Source organism: Solanum tuberosum, unplaced genomic scaffold, assembly GCF_000226075.1.
Source record: "Solanum tuberosum cultivar DM 1-3 516 R44 unplaced genomic scaffold, SolTub_3.0 scf00118, whole genome shotgun sequence".
Taxonomy (NCBI): domain Eukaryota; kingdom Viridiplantae; phylum Streptophyta; class Magnoliopsida; order Solanales; family Solanaceae; genus Solanum; species Solanum tuberosum.
This window is the reverse complement of record NW_006239043.1, coordinates 618,303-641,893: the sequence shown is the minus strand read 5'-3', so window position 1 is coordinate 641,893 and position 23,591 is coordinate 618,303. Positions and strand designations below refer to the sequence as shown.

The window sequence follows — 23,591 nt, the reverse complement described above, 5'->3', positions numbered from 1 at the left end:
CGATTATCAAGCGTCAATTTTCTAATCGAAGAACAGAGAAAACAGAGTAGCGGAACTTTGGAGATTTGAAGGAACGAAAATCAAAAACTCAAAACATCTAAACATCAATCAAAGCTAGAAAAAAAACTGATTCATTCTAAATCATCGATTCTGCAATTCATAACACTGAGAAAACAGAGCAGTGTAACTATGAAAATTCAAAAAACAATCCAATACGAAGCACTGAAGAAGCAGCTTCATAACAGATCGAAGAATATAATAAACTGATAATTCAATAAAAGCAAACTAGAATAACAATACAAAAATCTAGATCGCGTTCATTTTCATGCAATATTTCATTTTTTTCAACTTTAACAGTAAAACTGATCACCTTGAGCTTATTAATGACACGAATCATCCGAATCATCTTAATCCGACGAGCATTTGCTTTAGCCTCAGCAAACGAGGCATCATCATCATAATCAGCATCCTCATTGTCGTAATCATCAGCTGTTATAGTTGAAGAATCAGTCGATTTGGACTTCGAATCTGACACGGACGTCGCATAACTCATTGCAGCTATTTGCGAAGTCTCAGATATGCTCTTCATTCTGCAAAATTACCAACAAAAAACACGCAAAGCAAGTTCATAATAGCAACAATTTCAGTAACTTAAATTCGAGAGAAATTTTGAATTTCGTTATACATAGGAGATGCAGAATGTGTATCATCATCATCAACTGTTACAGTTGAAGAATCAGTCGATTTGGATTTCGAATCCGATACCGACGTCGTGTAACTCAATGCAGCTATCTGTGAAATCTCAGATATGATCTTCATTCTACAAAATTCCCAAAAAAAAAAACTCACAATAGCAACAATTTCAGGAACTCGAATTCAAGAGAAATTTCAAATTTCATTATACTTAGGAGATGGAGAATGTGTATCATCATCATCAGCTGTTACAATTGAAGAATCAGTCGATTTCGACTTCGAATCCGATACCGAAGACGTATAACTCAATGCCGCTATCTGTGAAATCTCAGATATGCTCTTCACTCTGCAAAATTACCCCAAAAAACTCATAATGGCAACAATTTCAGTTACTCGAATTCGATAGAAATTTCAAATTTCGTAAAAAAAAACATGCAAAAAACTCATAATTGGAACAATTCCAGTTACTCAAATTCGATAGAAACTTCGATTCATTAAAAACATGCAAAAAAAACTCATAATAGTAACAATTTCAGTAACTCGAATTCGATAGAAATTATGAATTTCGTTATACTTGGGTGATGGAGAATGTGTATTTGATAAAAGGAGAAGAGCAGAAGCAACATGAAGTTCATCTTCATTAGGAAATGCCTCTTCTTCATCTTCCATTGTTAAACTTCTTCAACGTTATTTTTGTTTCTCTATGCAAAATTTGAAAAATGGCGCGTTAAAGTTAAATTTTTTTGGGTTCCTTGCTGATTACGGACTACGAAATGGGCTTTATATAAGATCCAGTATGCTTCTTTGGGTTCGACCCAATATTCGGCCCACTCTCTTGCTATTACTCGTAGAGACCACAACAACCAAGATGTGTATTATTATATATAGAAAAAGGCGAAGCATAGTGATTTGTGCTAACAAAAAAGTTTCACTAATTGATAGGCAATAGAATTAGTCGATAGGTGCAGGCAAGTGCAACGAATCACATAAACAAGCTCCTACTTGTTAGTGCAGGAATGGATAGGGTGGTCGAAGTACGAAGGGGATGGATGTATTAACATTTTGCCCTTAAAATGTGATGGTCTTTTAATTTTTGTCCTTCAAATGGATCGGTCTTTGATTTTTGTTACTCTTATTTAGCAATCGAACTTATACCTGGTGGGGCATAAATTCATTTGGGAAAAGGCTCAGATATGCCATCGAACTTTGAGAAAAGGCTCATTTATGCCATTCATTAAAAGTTTGGCTCATCTATGCCATTTTCGTTTGAGAAAAGGCTCATCCATGTCATTATTTGTCAACTCAAATGGCGTAGATGAACCAAACTGTTAACGGATGACATAGATCAGCATTTTCTCAAAAGTTCGATGACATATTTGAGCCTTTTCTTTTTTTAAAAATAATTTAATTAATTATGTGCCCGAATCATAGTTGACCACATGTAAAAAAAATTGCAAAACCAAAACTTTTTTTAGTTAATAGATAATGGCATGGATGAACCTTTTCTCAAACGAAAATGCACAGATAAGCTAAACTTTTAGCGGATGACATAGATGAGCCTTTTCTCAAAGTTTAATAACGTATTTGAGTCTTTTTTCAATTCTTTAAAAACTAAAGTCATGTTTAGATATGTCTTGTGGATATTATGATGGGAAGATATATACTTTTATCTCACAAAAAAGTTATTTGTAAACAAAAATTAAAGACCATCACAAAATGGGACAAAAATGCAAATGACCCAAATTTTGCTTGCATCACATTGGACCTATAATAGAACCCAATTTTTGGCCCTGATTTTGGGGCGAATTGCACAAATAGCACTATTTATTTTATTTTAAAAAAATAGCCAAGGTTACAATTTTTTTAAAGTTTAGCTGCCTCAAAATTTTATGCAGAATTGAAGTTAGTCAAAATCATAGGTTTAAAGTAGGAATGATTAAAGTCTAACTAAGGCATGGAGTATGAATGATAGTTCAAATTGAGACATTTTGGGTATAAAGTTGGTATATAGTTTATAACTCAAATTTATATGAAAGCACTTCAAGTTAAGTTTGCAGTTGCACGTATATGGAACGAGGTATAATCAAATGAAAGCTCTCTACTCTCTAGTAACACTATGATCCATTGATCATTTTTACTTTTTTTTTACTCTACTGATTCGAGTAATTTACATCTCACATAAACACTCTTCATATTATACGTAAAAGTAATTAGTTACGAGAGTAATGTATCAATTTTAATCGAAAGTGTTTAAACTTTGGTCATATTTTTTTAAAAGCTAGTTCAGTCTCTTCTTTAATTCTATACTATCACATATAAAATTCCTAATTAACTTGTCGTTAAGACCTGGACAATTTAAATTGTCATACAAAATAAGTCATATATTTTCTTATTATAGATAGTTCAATTTCTTTTACGTAATTTAAAATTCTTAGTAAACTTATGTGAAAACACTTCCAATATTAACCTTAATTTTCCTAATAAATAACTTACACCTAAAGTTATGTTCTCTTTTGCCTTTCTTTTTCTTGACTTTTATGTTTTCATCCATTGAGTTGATTTCTTCTTTCTTTTCTTAAATATCTTTTGAGTTGGTTTATTTTTCATTCAGTGTTTAAGTGAAGTTCGATTAATTAAGATTTTTGTTACGTATGGTTCATTCAGGAGAAACTTTTCCTATCAAGTATTATTTTATCTCCAACACTCAAAATCAAAACTTCCGATTAAGAGAGAAGTAATTTCATCTGATGCACCTGATAATTTTCATTGAGTGTTCGAGTGAAGTTCCATTAATTAAGATTCTTGTCACGTAGGGTTTATTCAAGAGCAATTCTTCCTGCCAAGTATTATTTCATCTCCAACGCTCCAAAATCAAAATTTCTGATTAAGAAGGAAGCAATTCTATCAGTTGCACCAAATCATTTTCATTTAGTGTTCGAGTGAAGTTCGACTAATTAAGATTCTTGTCACGTAGGGTTCATTCAGGAGAAACTCTTCCTGTCAAGTATTATTTCATCTTCAAAGCTCGAAATCAAATTTCCTGATTAAGAAAGAAGCAATCCTATATGTTGCGCCAAATCATTTTCATTCAGTATTCGTGTGAAGTTCGACTAATTAAGATTCTTTTCACGTAGGATTCATTTAAGGAAAACCTCTTCGTGTCAAGTACTACTATTTAATCTCCACCACTCAAAATTAAAACTTCTGATCAAAAGAGAATAACTTCATCCGCTACACTAGATCGCTCAGTGTCATCTCTTTAAGTTAGTTGATTTGTCTATTCTTGAGTTATTGGCCACCCAATCTCCAGATCAACAAACATAATTAAAAAAAAGTAGAAATGGTAGAGTCCAAAAGTGCACCTCCCACCAAACTACCCCAACTGAAGTTAACCTTCAAGCTAAAGGAACCCCCCCTCCCCCCACCCCTCCCATCCCTTGTCGGCAAATACCCAAAAACACAAACCTTTTTAGCATTTTCAGTCTCAAGTCAAATGCTAGATTGAAGAATCTAACACTTGAGTTTCAAGAACTCAAAAAAAGATAAAGCTCTCATTTTACTCTTGTGTGTGTGTGTGTAAAATTGAGGTGGTGGGATTTCAATGTTAGTCCAAGATCGTGAAGATGGTGTTTCTAAATCACCTAAAGGACCAAAAACCACTAGAGAAAGATCATCAATTCCTCTATCAAGAACCCCAAATCGTTTCAATGGAGCCAAGAATCTTGATTTTTCCACATGGGTTTCTGAAAATCTTTACAAAATCCTCACCATTTTGCTCTTAATCTCTACCATTGCTATTTTCTTCTACCTTCGTAGTGCTGCTGGTGACACCACTACTCTCCTTTGCTTACAGTCAACTCAAACTCACTCCATCAGACCTGAATTCCCCAAAATCAACTGGAATAACATACCAGCTATCTTAGATAAGTCTACTCCTTATGCAAATTTTCGATCTGAGAAATGGGTTGTGGTTTCTGTTTCAGATTACCCGTCGGATTCGCTTAGAAAGCTTGGGAGGATCAAAGGGTGGCAGGTTCTTGCAGTTGGGAACTCGAAAACCCCTAAAGATTGGAACTTGAAAGGTACAATTTTCTTGTCTTTGGAAATGCAAGCTAAGTTAGGATTCAGGGTTGTAGATTACTTGCCTTATGATTCTTATGTTAGAAAAACTGTTGGTTATTTGTTTGCTATACAACATGGTGCTAAAAAGATTTTGGATGTGGATGATCGCGGTGATGTGATTGATGATGATATTGGTAAACATTTTGATGTTGAATTGATTGGTGAGGATGCTAGGCAAGAAGTGATTTTGCAATATAGTCATGATAATCCTAATAGGACTGTGGTGAACCCATATATCCATTTTGGGCAACGGTCTGTTTGGCCGAGAGGTTTGCCATTGGAAAATGTGGGTGAAATTGGACATGAGGAGTTCTATACTGAGATTTTTGGTGGAAAGCAGCTTATCCAGCAAGGGATCTCGAATGGTTTACCGGATGTGGATTCGGTGTTCTATTTTACTAGGAAGGCAGGGTTTGAAGCATTTGATATTAGATTTGATGAGCATGCCCCGAAAGTGGCATTGCCCCAGGGTATGATGGTTCCGGTTAATTCATTTAATACGCTTTTTCATTCATCTGCATTTTGGGGTTTGATGCTCCCGGTTTCTGTTAGTACAATGGCTTCTGATGTTTTAAGAGGATATTGGACACAGAGGCTGTTATGGGAGATTGGTGGGTATGTTGTGGTGTATCCTCCCACTATCCATCGGTATGATAGAATCGAGGGATACCCTTTTTCAGAAGAGAAAGATCTACACGTGAATGTTGGCCGTTTAACAAAGTTTTTGGTAGCGTGGAGATCCAGTAAACACAGGTTGTTTGAAAAGATTTTGGAGTTAAGCTATGCAATGGCTGAAGAAGGCTTTTGGACAGTGCAAGATGTCAAGTTCACTGCTGCATGGCTTCAAGATCTGCTTGCTGTTGGGTACATGCAGCCTCGGCTAATGTCTTTAGAGTTGGATCGACCAAGGGCAAGCATAGGCCATGGTGACAGGAAGGAATTTGTACCTCAGAAGTTGCCATCTGTGCATCTTGGGGTAGAAGAGATTGGTACAGTGAATTATGAAATCGCCAATTTGATTAAGTGGAGGAAGAATTTTGGTAATGTTGTGCTCATAATCTTTTGTAGTGGACCTGTTGAACGTACTGCCTTGGAGTGGAGATTGCTATATGGCAGGATATTTAAGACAGTTATCATATTGTCTGACCAGAAGAATGTAGATCTTGCCGTTGAAAAAGGAAATTTGGATTATATGTACAGGTTAGTCATCGGCATCGTTTTTCTTCACGTTTTAGTTTTTTCTTGGTAATAAGTTATGGTTTTTGTATAGAAGAGGGTATATGGTTCTTTGGACTGATTGGTTCACAGTTTCGTTAACTTCTAATGGGTCCATTGTTCGAACCTGGACATGTATCCTTTGAGCTGAGGGGCTATCGGAAACAGCCTCTCTACCTCCAAGGTAGGGGTAAGGTTTGCGTACACTTTACCCTCCTTAGAGCTCACTTGGGTATGTTGTTGTTGTTGTTCTGTACAGAGGGGGTAGTCAGGATGAACTTGGTCTGCCTTGTTAGCGTATAAAGCATATCATCAATTGAATTATAACCCTTTTTTCAAATCTCTTTTTGTTTGGTATACATTTCTTTTGGTAGAGGTGATCATAAGATAAATCAGTGAGCTCAGTGAGAGTTGTCATGCAAGAGTGAAAACTTATAACTTCTCTCTTTGATTGTTGAAAGCTCATTAAATGTAATGGACACTTTTCTTAAAACATCTTATTCCTTTACTTCATAATCTAATTCAGTTTCGAATAAAACTTTGGTATATACTTGTTGCAATCTGCGACTCTTGTTATACCAACCAATAAATCAGTGCTAGCAGTAAAGGAAGATGCTCCAACCATGAATGGTAACATATGCAAAAATACTATTATTGACGTGTGTGACCATCTCATCTAAAAGCTATGCTGCTAGAGAGATCACACTTCTATTTACTTGATTACTCTTCAACAAGCTCCTTCACGTGCATGTTTGATTCATCTACCAAGCATGTGGAAACTCTTTTTGATAATGGGTAGCGGTGGGAGCTTAGTGCACCGGATTGCTTTTTAATGGGTGGGTGACAGTGAGACTTGAACATTGAATGATACCGGTTTAAAGTGTGTGACTATCTCATCTAAGACCATCTCGAACCCAACACTATTTTTTTACACCAAATCCTATTTTGGTGTAAAAGTTAGTTTTGGGGCTCCAACCCAACACTATTTTAGTGTGTGAATAGTGTCGCACCAAATTTAGTGTGACACTATTCATCAACACTAAATCACTTTTTCATTATTTTATTATTATTTGTATTATATAACATTTTTGAAAATGTAAATGAAATAAAAATAATTACATAATATTGAAGAGAGAGAAGAATATAAAGATAATATTCCTTTTTAGCGTAAAATTTGATGTTCTGGGTTGGAGATGCCCTAAAAGTCTAAGCTGCTAGAGAATTTATTTACTGAATTATATCCCCATCAACCATGGAAAAAATGTGTGACTTAAAAAACAAAAAAGAAATTGTGTGTTTGCAAGCATTTCTTTTGTATACGACATCAACAATTCCTCAGTCTCAAATAATTTGAGAGAAGCTATATAAATCCTCATTGACCATGTTTGTCAATTTAATGCTTCTCTATACTCCCTACTTCTATTAATATATAAGGACCTCTTGACAACTGAAATGAGTATTTTTCCAGTACCCTCTATCCATGCTTGCACATGTTATATATTACGTATCATTTAGAGCTCCATGCTAATGTCACCTTTTTAAGGGCATTTGTGGTTTTCATGTTGTCGAATGGCCTGCAATCAATCATGTTAGTTCAATTTATATCCTGGAAACATTCTTGATTAAATACACTGTCGGCAAATTTTGTTTCAGGTATGCACCAAAGATATTTGATAGATACACTAGTGCAGAAGGCTTTCTATTTCTCCAGGACGATACTATCCTTAATTACTGGAACTTACTTCAAGCAGACAAGTCAAAGCTCTGGATAGCAAACAAGGTAAGTACAAATATGAAGTCCTTATTTTTGGTATATAGTGGAAGGTTTCTACTAATTGTTACTTGTTACAGATTCAGCCAATTCCTACTTTTTATGGCTCAATTAAAGAAATTTACTGTTCACTGGTTTCTTCTGTTACTTGTACTTATTGCTGTTATTTAAAGGGAATTTAGAGGGAAGTATATACAACAACATCCCAAGTGGGGTCTGGGTAGGGTAGGGTAGGGTAGGATGTAAGCAGACCTTATCCCTACCTTAGTGGGGGTAGGGAGGATGTTTCCGATAGACCTTCATCTCAAAAGAGAAGTTTTCGAAGCAGGGAAATATGATAGCAAGATACAAAGCAAATGAAGTAGCAGATAGTACCACACATTGGAGAATAAGAAACTAACCGATTACTAACTACTACTACTAATAGCAGGGTAGTAGATGAGGCGAAATCCCCCTGCCTCTCCCACGTAAAGTGCGGTAACACTCGGCTACCTACTAACCATCTACTCTTTTTTTTTGATAAAGGTAACATCCTACTAACCATCTACTCTAATTATCGACATCCAGTAATTATGTAGAATAATATATGTAAGGCTCTTTATTTCTTTATTCGGCTTGGAGAGGAGATAATGTATAAGACATCCGAGTCCATCGTCATGAGGGAAGAGTTCCATCCTATGATGTGTTTAGACATAGCTTGAGTTTTTTACTTGTGGCTAAAGCGCACTTGCTTGATCATCCAACTGCCTCCAGGGGAGATGGGGAAAAGGGAATTTTTTAAAGTTCTTAATTTATCGTTGCAAATGATTAGCTCTCAAACCTGTCCTACCCAAATACTCAAGCAATAGGCGTCTCATTTCTTTCTTATGCATATAGGTATCCAAGTCATGGCACGCTGTTCCAGTTGCTAACAAATCGGACTGGTTTGTGAAGCAAGCTGACGTTGTTAAGAAAGTGGTAGCAACAATGCCGGTACATTTGCAAGTCAATTACAAAGAGACAATGAAAAGTGACGAGACCTTAACGATATACAGTTCGGAGATATTCTACATCCCCCGTCGTTTTGTATCCGACTTTGTCGACCTCGTTAATCTAGTAGGGAATCTAGACATGCATCATAAGGTTGCAATGCCAATGTTTTTTACGGCTATGGATTCTCCACAGAATTTCGATTCTGTATTGAATTCAATGATTTACAAGAAGAAGCCTCCTGGCAATTTAACGACATTCTATTCAGCTGAGGCGCCTGCAATCCACCCATGGAAAGTGTCAAGTGAGCAAGAGTTCATAAAGCTGATCAGAGTTATGGCAGCAGGTGACCCCCTTTTAATGGAGTTGGTATAGTGTAATGATAGATACTCTTAAGAGTCTCACAGGGAAAATGTAAAACATGTAAAGTTTATGTGCAGCTGAATTCTACTATTCTTTTGCACCATTCATTAGTGGGGGGGAATGGGGTGAAAGAAAAGGTTTTGTGCTCTTGTAGATTTTTGTTGTAATACTGTTTTAACTCTTAAAAATTTTGTGGCAAAGAGAATTGAAGGAGAAAACAGTGCAAGCTTTCTTCTGATTTTCATTTTGCTTTTGAATATGATAAGTTTCTACAGAGAAATCTTTTGTGTATCTTCAGTCTTTTTACATGCGAGAAATCAAGATTGCTTGAACATTTTTCATCTTGATGTGTCCAACAGCTGACTACAAATGTCCCAAAACTGCAGTTATGTCACGCCTTATGTGAAGCGTGTGACCATCTCATCAAAAAACTTAAGTTGTTAGAGAGAGCACGCCCTTGACATCCCTCAATACACACTTGATTAGACGATCTTCAAAGTGCATTATTGAAATATATCTCCATAGACGATTGAGTATCCTTGGTAGAAAATCATATACATGTCTTTTGTAGGTTTTCGTTTTTTTTGGTATACATCATGTATATGGGAATTTCAGCGTTCGTTTTGCTGAAATACTCTCTTGTTTCAAAGTGGGACTTCCTGACGTGATTCCAGATTAGTTAGGTCTCCGAGTGCAGGTACTGCACATCGGGTGGGGAAAACAAAGAAAAAAATAAGAGTATGAAGGCAATTGCAACTTTCAAGATCAAATTTGAATATATGGAAGCAGTATTTTTCTCATAAAAGTAGAAAGACATCCCCAAAAAATGAACAAAAATTACACTGGGGACTATCAAAGGGATTCACATCAGAAATTGTTAGGAAGCAGAAAGGATCTTATTATCCTGTAACAGAAACAGGCAATAATCAGAGATCATATATTTAGCTATACATTTATCGATCGATTCCTTCAATCTTGTCTTCGACTTCTGAGTACAACTGCTTGAGTTTCTCAATGTTCTCTTCAGAAGTGTCCCAGTATCCACGCCCGTTGGCCTCCAAGAATGTCTGAAGCAACTTCCTGAAAGAATTTGGATTTGTGTTCATAAGCCTGTTCAACATCTCTTCATCTTTGATGAATGTTGTGTTGGCTTCTTCATACACCCAATTGTCAACTTGGCCTGAAGTTGCACTCCACCCTACTGTGTTGGTCAATCGTTTCTCAATCTCACGAACACCCTCGTAGCCAGTGGACAGCATGCCTTCATACCACTTGGGGTTCAACAACTTTGTCCTTGCATCTAGCCTCACAGTCTCAGACAACGTACGTACCTGAATCATCACAGATAGAGGCATTAGACATAAAATAAAACTATCTCTATCAACTTAACGAGTTCACATCTTTCAAGTTATCCATCAAGTGATAACACTCACCTGAGCATTAGCAGTAGTGGTGTCAGCAATGTATGCACTAGGCTTCTTTCCATCCTTCCTGAGGTTCTGAACAAGGTTGGTTGGATCTGAATCGAAGTAGTGACTAACATCTGTGAGTGAAATTTCTGATGAATCGAGGTTCTGGAACGTGGCATCCGCTGTGCTTAGAGCCATCTCAAAAACTTTCCTCTTCTCCATCATGCCAACACCAGGAGCATCACAGTCAAATGCAAATGACTTCCGGCTCAGGTACATGTCTTGAAGTTGCTTCTCGTCGTTCCATGATGAGTTCTCAACAGCAAGGTTGATGTTGGAAGAGTAAGAACCCGAAGCATTTGAGAAGACCCTAGTAGCTGCTTCACGAACATCAATTCCGAGTGTTTTTGCCTGTTCTAGTGCATGTTTCCTGACAAAGTTTTGGTCTTCCGGTTCATCAAGCTCAGCAACCATCTTGATTCCTCGGTCAAGGAGATTCATCTGTATACAAAACAAAACAAATGATAAGTAATGATCTGACATTGCACTAATGTACCAATCCAGTGCAGAATCAGTAGAAAAGGAGAATAGACCAATACCTGATTGATGAAGAGATCCCTGAACACCCCGGAGCAGTTGACAACAACATCAACTCTAGGCCTTCCAAGCTCTTCAAGACTAACTGGTTCCACTCGGTTAACGCGTCCAAGTGTGTCAGCAACTGGCCTAACACCAATCATCCACATAACCTGTGCCAACGACTCTCCATAAGTCTTGATGTTATCTGTTCCCCAAAGCACCAGAGCAACAGTCTCCGGGTACTTGCCCCCGTTGTCAACCTTTTGCCTCTCCAACAATCTTTCAACCACTATTTTGGCGCTCTGCAGTGCTGCTGTTGTGGGAATAGACTGTGGGTCCAAAGCATGGATGTTTTTCCCAGTAGGCAAAACTTTCGGGTTTCTGATTGGATCCCCTCCAGGACCTGGTTCAACATATTTCCCTTCAAGAGCCTGTTTCAAGCTTCCCACCTCGTTATTAGCCACAATTAGCTTCAGACACTCTCCCAAGAACTGAAACAGGACTCTGAGCTTTTCCCTATCAGCTCTGTAGAATTGGGTGTTTGATAAATACTGGATCCATGGTTCATTAATACCAAAACCAAGGAGTGAGGTCAGCTTGTCAGAATTGTCAACAACCTGACCCTTGCTGTTAGTTGAACGTTCAACGAATGCTGATGTTGCTCCACGTGATGCCTCAGTAATTTGACGAAGCAGCTCCACATCTCGCAAGACTCCATTGTCATTTCCTCGATAGATCTCCTCAATGTTTCTTCCAACTGTGGCAGCCAGTATAGAAGGAAGGGAAGAAATATCATCTTCAGCACGGTCCAATGCAGCAATGTTGACAAGAGTAGCAACTGCCTCCATGGCGGTTGGAGGTTCACCAATGATGTGAAGTCCACAGGGCAGAAGACGAGACTCAATCTCCATAATCTTAGAATATACTTTTCCTACCACGAGGTCACGTTCTTTGGCATCTATTTCCTGTCCTTCATCTGGAAGATCAACGTCCTTGTCAAGATTACACTGTCTAGCAGTACTAATGATAGAGCTCACAATCTGAGGGCCACGGCCTGAGTCTTTCAGTGATTGGTACGACGCAATGAGCTCACTAAGCTGCTTGAGTCCCTTGTAGAGTCCAGCATTCTCAGCTGGGGGAGTCAAGTAGCTAATGGTATTCGCATAACTCCTTCGTTTGGCAATGGTTGCTTCGGATGGATTGTTTGCTGCATAGTAATAGATATTTGGAATGTTTCCAATGAGACTATCTGGGAAACAAGCATCGCTCATTCCCACCTGTTTTCCTGGCATGAACTCAAGAGAACCATGAGTACCAAAGTGGAGAACTGCATCAGCTTTGAAAATTTTCTCCACAAAGGAATAGTATGCAGCAAAACCATGGTGAGGGCTGGCTGATTTGGAGAACAGAAGTCTCATCGGGTCACCTTCGTATCCAAATGTAGGCTGAACACCAATAAATACATTTCCGTACTGTTTTCCATATACCAAGAGGTTCTCTCCATCAGAGTTCAGATTACCAGGTGCTTTCCCCCAGTTCTCTTCAAGAGCAGTGGCATAGGGGGTTAGCTTCTGGTATTCTCGGACGTTCATCTTGTAAGCTACGTTAAGATTTGGACTGCTGAACTGAGCTTCTTTGTCATGAATTACTTCTTCAATCAGTTCAGCAGAAGTCTCAGGCAGCCCCTCAACGTTGTACCCGTCTTTCTTGAGATCTTTGAGCACAGAGTATATGGAGGCAAAGACATTCAAGTATGCAGCAGTTCCGACGTTGCCTTTGTCCGGGGGAAAGCTGAAAACAGTGATTGCCAACTTCTTCTCAGCCTACACAATGTTCAGTTATACATTGAGCATCAGTAGCAGAAAACAATTAGACAATTGCTATAAACAACATAATCAGATTTATGAATCCACTGAACAATTCTTGCTGACAAAGATCATAATACACAATTAAGGAGAATTACTGATCAAAGTTTCAATATTGTTGTTCCTTTGGTCTATGAACATCGTATGCAGAAATCGTCTATGTTGCTCAGACTCTTCAAAAATGCCGCCAAATGCATGTCGTATCCTTCAAAAGTAGTGCATTTTTGAAGATCCAACACGAGTGGGACAATATTTTTGGAGAGTCCGAGCAACATAGGAAATTGTAACAGTTCTGACCCTAAAAAGTTTTAGTTTCGTATGAGAATTTCATCCTAATTTGCAATTTGTGATCATGATAAAGGCATGAAAACATGTATTTCAGAGTTCATGGCACTTGCTGAAGTCCTAATGAAAGTGATCAAAAGTTTAAATAACAGAAGATGGGAAATCTTGAACTTGTCTCCATCAAATAGAGTTCATTGTACTTGCTGAAGTTCTAATGAAAGTGATCAAAGTTTAAATAAGGATAATACGTAAAAAGACACTCAAACTTGGCCTAAGCTAACAAGCAAACACTCCAACTTTGAGTATATACATCTAGACACCTCAACTCATCTCTGTGTCAGTTGACCACTAACTTACAAAATGATCATCTAGACACCTTCAAAATTTAGGTATCACGTCGATTTCGGGTGTCCATGAGAACAGTGGGGACAAGTTGGAGTGTTTAGTTGCTAGTTAAGACCAAGTTGAGGTGTCTAGATATGCACTCTCAAAGTTGGAGTGCTTACTTGGAGCTGAGGCCAAGTTTGAGTGTCTATTTATGTATTATGCCTTTAAATAGTAGAAAAGAGGAACTCTTAAACTTGTTTACATCAAATAGAGTTCATTTGACTTGCTGAAGTCCTAATGGAAGTGATCAAAGTTTAAATAATAGAAGGGAACTCTAAAACTTGTCTACATCAATTAGTATTTCTAAGTACTAGTACCAGATAAGTGAGTTCTACTAATGGTCAACAATTTATTCCCACTAACTCAAAGAAATGGATCCATGTTAATCAGTATTTGCAAGTAATTGACCTAATCACATTTGTGAAATAGTTCTAATTAGCCAGAACATTACCTTAAAGCTACAAAACAAATCTTATCATTTAATCTAAATTAACATGAAAAGAACAAATACCTTTGATTTTCTCTTTAAATCTCCCCATTTGATTGCCCTGGTGCATAGCTGCTCCACTCTTTTGTGAAGAGCATGTGATTTCCCTGCATATTTCAAGTAATAAAAGGAAAAAAAGCTGTAAAAGTTAGTAATGTTGAGCAAAAACTAATCAAACTAAACATAGAATTTGCATTTCATGTCAAATAGAAATTGTAATCAACATGACAAAAGGACACTTGCCTGTTCTTGGATCCCGTCCAGAGAATACGATAGGCTCCATGCCTCCATCGAGCTCAGGTAGAGCAACTTGTAGAGCCACCTGAATTGGGTGCAACCCCAAAGTGCTGTTCAACCATTCTTCTGTTGTCTGGAAGACCAAAGGCAATGCCACAATGTAAGGCACATCAAGCTTCATCAACGCCTCGATAGCCCTTGGATGATCCTGTCTTGCTGGCCCTCCAACAAGAGCAAAACCAGTAAGTGATACTACTGAATTCACAAAAGGCTTCTTTGTGATGGGATCAATGAAGTATCTCTCAACTGGCCCGGAAAAGTCTAGCCCCCCGGCGAAAATTGGGATAACTTTAGCCCCTCTTGCCTCTAATTCCATGATCACAGCCACATAGTGACTTTCATCACCAGTAACAATATGACTCCTTTGCAAAACAAGCCCAATAACAGGAGCATTAGAACTCTTGAGTTTCTCATTAGCATCCCTCCTTGTTGCATACCAATTCAAATACTCCTTCACATCATCATACATACAAGGAGCCAAAGGATGCCAAATTCCACTATCCAAGTACAAAACCGGATCCGAATAGTCCATTTTCACCCCTTTTAATGCAGGAACATAAGAACCAGACACCATTTTCAAGAAATTCACCAAATTATCAGGTGAACCTCCAAGCCAAAACTGCAAACTTAGTATATACAACCTAGCATCTTGAGCCTTGTCACTTGGCAAGTACTTCAAGACCTTAGGCAATGTCCTCACAAGCTTCAACATCTGATCAGAAAAACCAGCAGAAGATTTCTTCTTCTTGAAAAGCTGAAAAAATGGACTTTTTGATTGCCCCAACTGAGACATACTAAAAGATCCCAACTTGTTCAGCCTCATCACTTCAGGCATTGATGGAAACACAAGAACAGCATTAAGCCTATCCCTTTCTTTCTCCACTGCAGACTTAACCTTTAAAGCCAATTCTTCCACAAAAATCAATGACCCAATAAATATATTTGCATCCTCAAGATCTTTACAGAAAGTTTTATAAGCATTTTCATCTCTAAGCTCCTCAACCAAATACCCCACAACCTCAAAAGAAGCAAACTCACCATTCTTGTTCAGTGTCTGAACAGCAGCAGTAAGAGCTGATTGGTACTGAGCTTCCAACACCACATACACTATTTTCACAGTAGTAAGACCTTTAAGGTTTTCTGGTACAATCCTCCTAACTTCTTGAGTTGTTTGTGTAAACAAGCCATTTCCAATAGCATTACATTGGAACTTTTTGGGTGATTTTGAGAAGGTGGGGTTTGTTTTCTTGGGAAGAAAAGAGTGAAGAAAGTAATGCTTTTGAGAAATTGATGAAAGGTGTTCTACTTTTGAGTTTGGCAATGTAAATGGTGAAGAAACCAAAGAAGCCATAGTTCAAAAACTTGAAAAAGATTCAAACTTTAACCTCTTTGGCTTCTTGATTACACACAAAATGTACACAAAAACCAAGAAAACAAAAAATCAAAACTTTGAAAGAAAAAAAAAACAAAATCTTGGGTTGTGGGAAGTTTTGATTTTTAACACTTCCTACTAAAAAAAAGACTTGATTTTTGAGTGAAACTCCAAAGTTTCTTAAGGAATTGAAAGGTTTCTTGAGTTTATAAGTGGCTGTTATGGAAGTTGGAGAATTTGAGTGAAAAATATAAGGTGTTTTTTGAGTTTTTTTAGTGGTGAAACATAAAGACACGTGGCAACAAGGGTGTGCATTTACAAGAAAATGAAAGTTTGTACATTTTTTTGTTGTCTTCTCTATCTGATTTGGGGTCATGTTTGATGATGATTCTTGGGTTCCTATTGGTTAGTTTAGATTTCATAGAATAAAGTTATGGGCAAAAAGAGAAGAGGGAGTGTGGACTGTGGAGTTTGGATAGGAATGATTTTTTATTTTTTATTATTTATTTATTTATTTATTTTTTATTTATGAGTTCATTTAGTTTCTTTGTTTGTAAAGATTCTGATTTTTATTTATCTTTTTGAGTTTGTGACTCTCAATGAAAATGAAATGATATGTTATGTGTGTTTCTTAATGGGTCCAGGTATCTTACTCTTCTGCCAGGTAAACTATCAAACAAGTTTTAAAAAAAATTAAAAAAATAAGTTGGGGTTTGAGGTGGGGGTGAGTGCAGGGTTTTTTTTTTTTTTTTTTTCCGAGTTTAATAATTATGCATTGGCGGTGTAAATAATATTTACATAATTATGTAGGTATTATAAGGTGATTACGGGCAAACTTTTGTTACGATCAAACTTCTTTGTAATAGTATGTTGGGTTTGAGATTTTTATAGTTATATTTAAATAAAATTTGAATGTTATGAATAAAAAGAAGTCAAATTCTAAGCTTAACCACATTTTGTACAAAAAAGGAAATTCTTTTAATGTTAAAAAAATATATTTATGTAATATTTTTTGTCATTTTATTAAAATTTCAAAATATTTGATCAAAACCTACCATCTTGTTATTGGTAATCATAGAAATTCTATTTCTATGGAGATTGGTTAATTATTATTTTACCAAAAATGAAGATAGTTGTTGTAATAATGCAATAATTAAGTAATAATAAGGAGGAGAAGAGTCAAAATATGTAATAGATAATTATTACAATATATAGTTTTTATTTAGCCAAAAAAAGACTTGTAAGTAATAGTTTAATAACAAAATACAATTAGTAAATAAAGTTTCCATGATTATAAAGAAATAAATTATTAGTTCAAGTGCCCAACCCAATTATGAAAAAAAGAAACAAAATACAGCATTCATTGAGTCATTGTGACACTTAGGTGCAATAGAGACCTTTCAATCAATTATTACCACTTATCTCACAATTCATAGGAGCATTATTTTGGCCTATAGTTAGAGGTTTTACTCGGTCGTTCAATATTTATTTTGAGGTTCGATTAATTTAGATTTATATTGAACAATCCAAGTAAACACAATTTTTATCGATAGCAATTTCATTTTCAAAATTATAATCTAAGATGTTATGACCTCTGATTAAAATCGAATGAACTCTCTGATGGTAGCGTATATTATGCTCGAGGTCTCTTGAGTTTTTTTCTTGCATCAATATCTATATTTCCATTCTAGAATAAGATAAGAAAAAAATTTCGTTATGTGGAGTACTACTTGCCACCTTACACAACGTCTGATGGTATTAATTTGGCCCACAAAATTCAGGGAAATCAACCACTTACGACTGGTGGAAATAATAGCACTGTTTATTTTGATAAGATGGTATTTGAATGTGCATATAATTTAAGAAGGTAATAAAACGTGTATCATATAGCGAAAAATATCTTTAGAACTTGTGGTTTAAAATACATCTATTGTCAGACTTATTCACCAAGAAATTTGTAGAATTTTTGTAGATTGTGTTGGAGGAAATCTATCAAAACTAGACAAATAGATAGTCCTTTCCCACTTCTAAGAGAAAGCAAGAAAGAAAATCAAATAATTGTTTTACATTTATATGACTATCAGAGTATGCCATTAAGTCTAACACTGGAAGTTCAAAGTTAAAAAGGAGTTTTCAAATATAGAAATATATATTTTTTGAAACATATTAAAAATAAATAATCCACATAAAATGAAGCTAAGAGTATCAATAGTGTTTTATATGTGTTGTATTGTGTAAACATGTCATTGTTCAAGCCCATAACATGTATTTTCTACTTTAGCTGTCTTATAAATCTCTTCACTTTTCTCTTCCGTTTCAATATGTTATTCACTCAAAGTGTCATGTACACCTCTTCTTCAACAACTTGTCAACCTAGAAATCCGTAAGTCTTTTCTTTGACTAGCCTTCTTTTGCCCCACCGTCCATCATGGGCTTAAAAAAACATTTAAGATCAAAATTCAACCAAGTAGTAACAAAAAGTCTTTAGATGATATTTTTGTATCATGTCTAAGCCTTGACGTACAGAGTTATCTGTTACCTATGCTAGCTAGAGCTATCAAATAACCGATGGAATAGTCGAGATACACGAAAACTAACCCGACCACTTATGTCTATAAAAAAAAAGCCGGTGCACCAAGCTCCTGCTATGCGCGGGGCCGGGGAAGGGCCAGGCATCAAGCCTATACAAGTTCTATAAAATAAAATCACTCCAAAAAAAACCTTGTCAAAACAAGAACATTTTCCACTCTATTTGCAGAACTCTCACAAGACACTTTTTTTTCTTTTTACATGTAAAAATCCAAGACCATCATTTCATCTTTCAAGCTAGTAAATTTTTCTCAACTCTCGTCATGAAATCAAAGAGAAAAATCCCAACAAATCATCTTCACCAATTACGACACCAAGTTTCTCGGAGAAAACAACATTGACGGTATCAGCTTCCACATTCTTCACTACATCGTCGGGAGAGACTGTAATGTACTCGTTCAGGTTGTGTACAGCTCCATCTGTACAAGCAAAAGACAGAATGAAAATAAAAATTGTAACTCAAGCAAACGAGAGGGTTTCATATTTTCTCACTAATTGTACCAGATGACCCTAAATCATTAAGTACCTATCAGATATCTTTAGGTAATGCAAATGTGCTCCTCGATTCAATTTTAACGAATGAAAAAATATTCAAAAGGCTTAGTTCTACTGGTTCCTATATGTTCTATTCCATAAGTTAACTATGAAAAGTGATGCTACATAAAATGAGATCAAATATAATTACATTCAGAAAGCTGAACTGTGCTATCAAATCTTGTACTTGCAAGTTCTGATATAAGTCATGCGACATTGTAGATAGAAAAGTTAGGTGAGATCAGATAATTGGAAATAAAACCAGCAGGGGAGATTCGAACTTCTAGTCAGTTTGGTATGGCATACAACGGCGTATTTCAACTTTTGATGCACGATATCCACCTCCAAATTTGTTTTAAGTGTGAAAGTCAAAAGGTTATATAGAACAAACTAATTGACTATCAAGCAAAAAGGTCAGTCCTTATTGAGATATTTATCATGAAGTTGATGAACTTGGCAAAAAAAACAAAAGAATAATCAAATTAGGGTCGGCATTTGAGTAGTTATGGGATAAAATATTAATCGAAGGAACAAAGTTATCTTTATCTCCCAAATGTACCAACAAATGACTAAAGCATAATCTTGCAAACTTTTATTTCCTGCATTTACCTTCAGCAACAATAGCTTCATGTGATGGCGGCTCAGCAATCCAGTTTCCAGCAGAATCCTTCATATGTCTTCTATCTGATGCGAAGTGTCGGAGGAATATAGGGGCATGCACAACTCGAAAAAACCTGAAATGGCCAAAGTTGGTTCTTCATGTGGTTGCAGTAAGCTTATTATTCCAAGCAAAAGGTCGGCAACATTGCTTAGCACCAGAAGAAAAACATACTCTAGTTTCTTCTTCAGAAAAAGGTCAGTGAAAGAGCATTTCTTTAATGAGAACACCCCCTATAGGGTGGACTTGTGAAATCAATTTTTAAAGATAAACAAAAATGAGATTCACTAAGTAGAGCGTAAATTTTGCGAAAAGTTAGAAACATTTTAAGGTTGGGTTGACTTCAGGAGGGAATGGAGAAAAACAATACACAGAAGGGCAATAGATCACTATTTCAAGAATCTTAATTTGAGCAAATATGAAATATCTAGCTCCTACAAAAGAAAATGAAATAACAGTTCTTCATCGTTTAAGAGCAAAAAATTCAAGAGATACGTAGCTTTATCAATGAAATCATGTTTCTTTTTGGGACTAGAACAGTTATTACCTTTTGAATTCTGAAAATATCTGAATTGATGGGCGAATGCTGTCAGCAACGTAAGTGCCAAGAGGTGATGGAAACGGAAGGCTTGAATCTAAATCCCACACTAGTGACAAAGAGTTCTCATTTCTCTTTTTCTGCCAGCATCCAAACAGATTTTCTCAAGGACATGAAATGTCAATAGCTATAGTAGAGAAAAATGAAAACCATATAGTTAACCATTTTCAGCTTATACTAGAAAAAAGTAGATTAATCTAACCTGTACACAGATAACATGATAGTCCCACAGAATAACTCCCTCCGCTCGCTGGCTAGCCTTCTGATGCCACAGAGGAATCTGAAAGCATATAATTATTAATTAACATCCCCAAAAACATTATGCTAGGTACAACTGAACTGTCAGCCATTCTGTCGCTCTCCTTATTCAAACAACTAAGTTGGAAAGCCACAGTACACTAGAAACGAACTCATAGTATTGTATCGATTTAGTTTCGAAGAATGTTCACGTCCAATTTATCTTTAACTCATTTAAGTGTCCTGGACCATTTTCAGATCCATTCAAACATGAACTTCCCTTCATCCTTTTACTTTGCTGTATTGGGGATAGAGAGAAAAAACTGAACTGATTAAAGCATTACAAAGAATTATCAAATGGTAAACAAAATGTGAAAGATCAAGTTCTAAACGTTAGTACATCCCGTTTGCAAACAAAGGCTTGCAGTTCACATTATTTTGTTATCCACCTAACTATTTGCTAGTTTAACGCAATAAATTACCATTACTAGTAGCGGAACAGATCTTATACAACTATCATTTTCACTGAGATGAAGTATCAATGAAGTGAATGAACTTCTTAAGACAGTAACGAGTAACCAAAGGAGGAGCAAAGAGTAGTTGCCTGCTTCTTCTCATTGGAAATGAAAATAACAAACAGATCAGAACCATCAGGATCTGCTAGCCCATCATCACATAGCTTTTTGCATAGCAGGTAGATGTTTTCCTCACTGTATTAGAAAGTAAATACAGAGAGCAAACAGAAGAATACTTATTGTTAGTGCTAGTAATTTTTCTCAATCAATCAACTATGCCTCAAATCCAGATCAATCCGAGTCAATTATATGAACCCTCTATATATTCAGTAAGTAAGCTAAATGTGAATGGAAAGTAAAAACAGACATGTCAAATTTGAAAAGGAAAGTACTTAGGTTGAATAATTCTACATAAATAAATTCCAGGGATTTCAAAAGTTCCCTTTCTTTTATGAACATTTATCTTTAAGACAGGCGAAGAATTTCTGCAGGAATATGCTCAGAGAGATACTCCCAAGTTATAGAAACAACAAGATCTTTCTTTTGTCCCTTCCGGGCGATCCCAAAATAAAGAAATGGTTAGTATATTCAAGATAATTACATATTAACAAAATACCGTCTCAATTCATCCTAATTCATTATCCGGGATGTGATATGGTTCCAAAGGATGAACTAGATATGGACAGTTCCATTCATTCTTGAACAAAAAACAATTTTTTGTTATAGGGGAGGATACACGTTACACTATGATTTTGAATCAGAAGAAAGTTTTCAAGATCTATTCACTCTATTAATAACCGAGCCGGATCTGGTGTATTATACAGGATTTGCCTTTTCTATTAATTCCTGCGGATTGGATAAAAAACAATTCTTGAGTGAGGTCAAGGATGAATAGAAAAAGAAATCTTTGTTGGTTCTACCTCCTATTTTTAGGAAGAGAATGAATATTTTTCTCAAAGGATTAGAAAAAATGGGTCTGGATCTCCTACGGGAAGGATTTGGAAGATCCAAAACCAAAAATAGTGGTACTTGGTAGCAACTACATAATGAAGGCAATCACTCAACATAGATTGATCCGAAATTTGATACAAATCCAATATAGTACCTATGGGTACATAAGAAATATATTGAACCGATTCTTTTTAATATAGATCCGATCGCAACTTCGAATATGGAATTCAAAGGGATCAAATAGGAAAGGATACTCTGAATCATAGAACTATAATGAAATATACGATCAACCAATATTTATCGAATTTGAAAAAGAGTCAGAAGAAATGGTTCGAGCCTCTTATTTTGATTTCTCGAACCGAGAGATCCATGAATCGGGATCCTGATGCATATAGATACAAATGGTCCAATGGGAGCAAGAGTTTCCAGGAACATTTGGAACAGTCCGTTTCGGAGCAGAAGAGCCGTTTTCAAGTAGTGTTCGATCGATTACGTATTAATCAATATTCGATTGATTGGTCTGAGGTTATCGACAAAAAAGATTAAGGAAAAAAATACTACGAATCATAGAACTATAATGAAATAAAAGATTGCCAAGTTCTTTTCCTTTTTACTCATTTAGTATTGCTTTTACCAAATAAAAGATTGACAAGTTCTAAATTCATATCTTGAAGTTTCATTAGATAACTTAAGTTCAAAATTACCAGATATTTATAAAAATCATGAAATTACTTAATAAAGCTCTCCCTTTCCCAAACAAAAGCCATCAGCTAAATCAGTTCAGCCTACTAAAGTAACACCATACTGAAGCAAACTAAGGCTAAATCCTTTAATTAATTCACATTTACCAAGAATTTTTTGGCTCAACTACAAACTCCACAAACATTTTTTGTATAAAAATGGTGCCCATACAATCTTTCCTGCACCAAATTTCATGTATATTTTCATACTACATAACAAAAGAGTAGGTAGTGGAACATTGTCTTGCTTTTAGACGGGTTTAGGCTTGGCAGTGTCTGTTGTAGTATTATTTGTAAGCTTGTAGTTGCTTGCTTTTGATATCTATCATCAACGGTTGTTTTGGTTATCGCACTATCCTATTGTTGTTACTGTTCTTTTCTTGTATGCTCCACACTCCTTTGCTTTTTAGTTGCCATGTTTTCTTCCCTATAGTTTTTATTTCTTTCCATAAATAATTTGAATTGCTACACTTGAGCTCAGGGTCTTTCAAAAGCAACATCTCTACCTCCACGAGGTAGGAGTAAGGACTGGTACACTCTATCCTCCCCATACGGTATGTTGTTGTGGTTGAGGATCTAAAACTGGTCAGCTGTAGAATTCGCTTAAATTATGTCTTTAAACGAAAAAGGGTATCAGCATTTGTACATCAGATTTCATAAACAAACAGTAATCACCAGCTATGTCTGTATTTCAGGAATGCGCATTTTTATGCACCACCTCACCCACCCACACCTCCCCCAAACAACAGTAATCACTAGCTATGTCTGTATTTCAAGAATGCATTGTTATACACCCACCCGCACCCCCACCGCCCAATCACCAGCAATGTCTGTATTTCAAGAATGCATTTTTAAACAGCACCACCCACCTCCCCCAAACAACAGTAATCACCAGCTGTGTCTGTATTTCAAGAATGCATTTTTACACGCTCCACCCCCAAAAAAAGGCAAAAAC

The 23,591-nt window shown here is 36.2% G+C and overlaps 3 protein-coding genes across 3 annotated transcripts in view; 1 reads left to right on the top strand and 2 right to left on the bottom strand.

Annotated features, from left to right (window-relative positions):
- Positions 1-4,046: 4,046 nt before the first annotated feature.
- LOC102605422 (uncharacterized) lies at positions 4,047-9,419 on the top strand. Its single transcript, XM_006350127.2, has 3 exons — positions 4,047-6,015; positions 7,684-7,810; positions 8,678-9,419. The coding sequence occupies exons 1-3, from the start codon at positions 4,295-4,297 to the stop codon at positions 9,143-9,145; spliced, it is 2,316 nt and encodes a 771-aa protein (XP_006350189.1). The 5' UTR covers positions 4,047-4,294; the 3' UTR covers positions 9,146-9,419.
- A 471-nt stretch (positions 9,420-9,890) lies between these two features.
- On the bottom strand, positions 9,891-16,026 carry LOC102605088 (magnesium-chelatase subunit ChlH, chloroplastic). The gene is made up of 5 exons (XM_006350126.2): positions 14,389-16,026; positions 14,170-14,252; positions 11,142-12,944; positions 10,567-11,043; positions 9,891-10,464 (listed from the first exon to the last, which is right to left on the bottom strand). Exons 1-5 carry the CDS (start codon positions 15,791-15,793, stop codon positions 10,087-10,089), a joined length of 4,146 nt encoding a protein of 1,381 aa, XP_006350188.1. The 5' UTR covers positions 15,794-16,026; the 3' UTR covers positions 9,891-10,086.
- A 2,488-nt stretch (positions 16,027-18,514) lies between these two features.
- LOC102604749 (protein N-terminal glutamine amidohydrolase) overlaps positions 18,515-23,591 on the bottom strand; it is a 6,409-nt gene continuing 1,332 nt past the window's right edge. Inside the window, exons 2-6 of the mRNA XM_006350125.2 lie at positions 21,035-21,140; positions 20,396-20,473; positions 20,143-20,273; positions 19,547-19,671; positions 18,515-18,822 (exon numbers count right to left, since the gene is read on the bottom strand). Coding sequence (XP_006350187.1) covers positions 18,665-18,822; positions 19,547-19,671; positions 20,143-20,273; positions 20,396-20,473; positions 21,035-21,140 — 598 coding nt within the window. The 3' untranslated portion in view covers positions 18,515-18,664. The remainder of the gene's footprint in view (positions 18,823-19,546; positions 19,672-20,142; positions 20,274-20,395; positions 20,474-21,034; positions 21,141-23,591) is intronic.

What these genes read in the sequence shown, in the direction of transcription:
- LOC102605088 (XM_006350126.2), bottom strand. Translation starts at nt 15,793, where the DNA reads ATGGCTTCTTTGGTTTCTTCACCATTTACATTGCCAAACTCAAAAGTA. An exon ending in ATTTAAAGAGAAAATCAAAG is followed by an intron (nt 12,945 to 14,169) that starts GTATTTGTTCTT and finishes AACATTGTGTAG; the next exon opens with GCTGAGAAGAAGTTGGCAAT. An exon ending in GGGATCTCTTCATCAATCAG is followed by an intron (nt 11,044 to 11,141) that starts GTATTGGTCTAT and finishes TTTTGTATACAG; the next exon opens with ATGAATCTCCTTGACCGAGG.
- LOC102605422 (XM_006350127.2), top strand. Translation starts at nt 4,295, where the DNA reads ATGTTAGTCCAAGATCGTGAAGATGGTGTTTCTAAATCACCTAAAGGA. An exon ending in AATTTGGATTATATGTACAG is followed by an intron (nt 6,016 to 7,683) that starts GTTAGTCATCGG and finishes ATTTTGTTTCAG; the next exon opens with GTATGCACCAAAGATATTTG. An exon ending in AGCTCTGGATAGCAAACAAG is followed by an intron (nt 7,811 to 8,677) that starts GTAAGTACAAAT and finishes TTATGCATATAG; the next exon opens with GTATCCAAGTCATGGCACGC.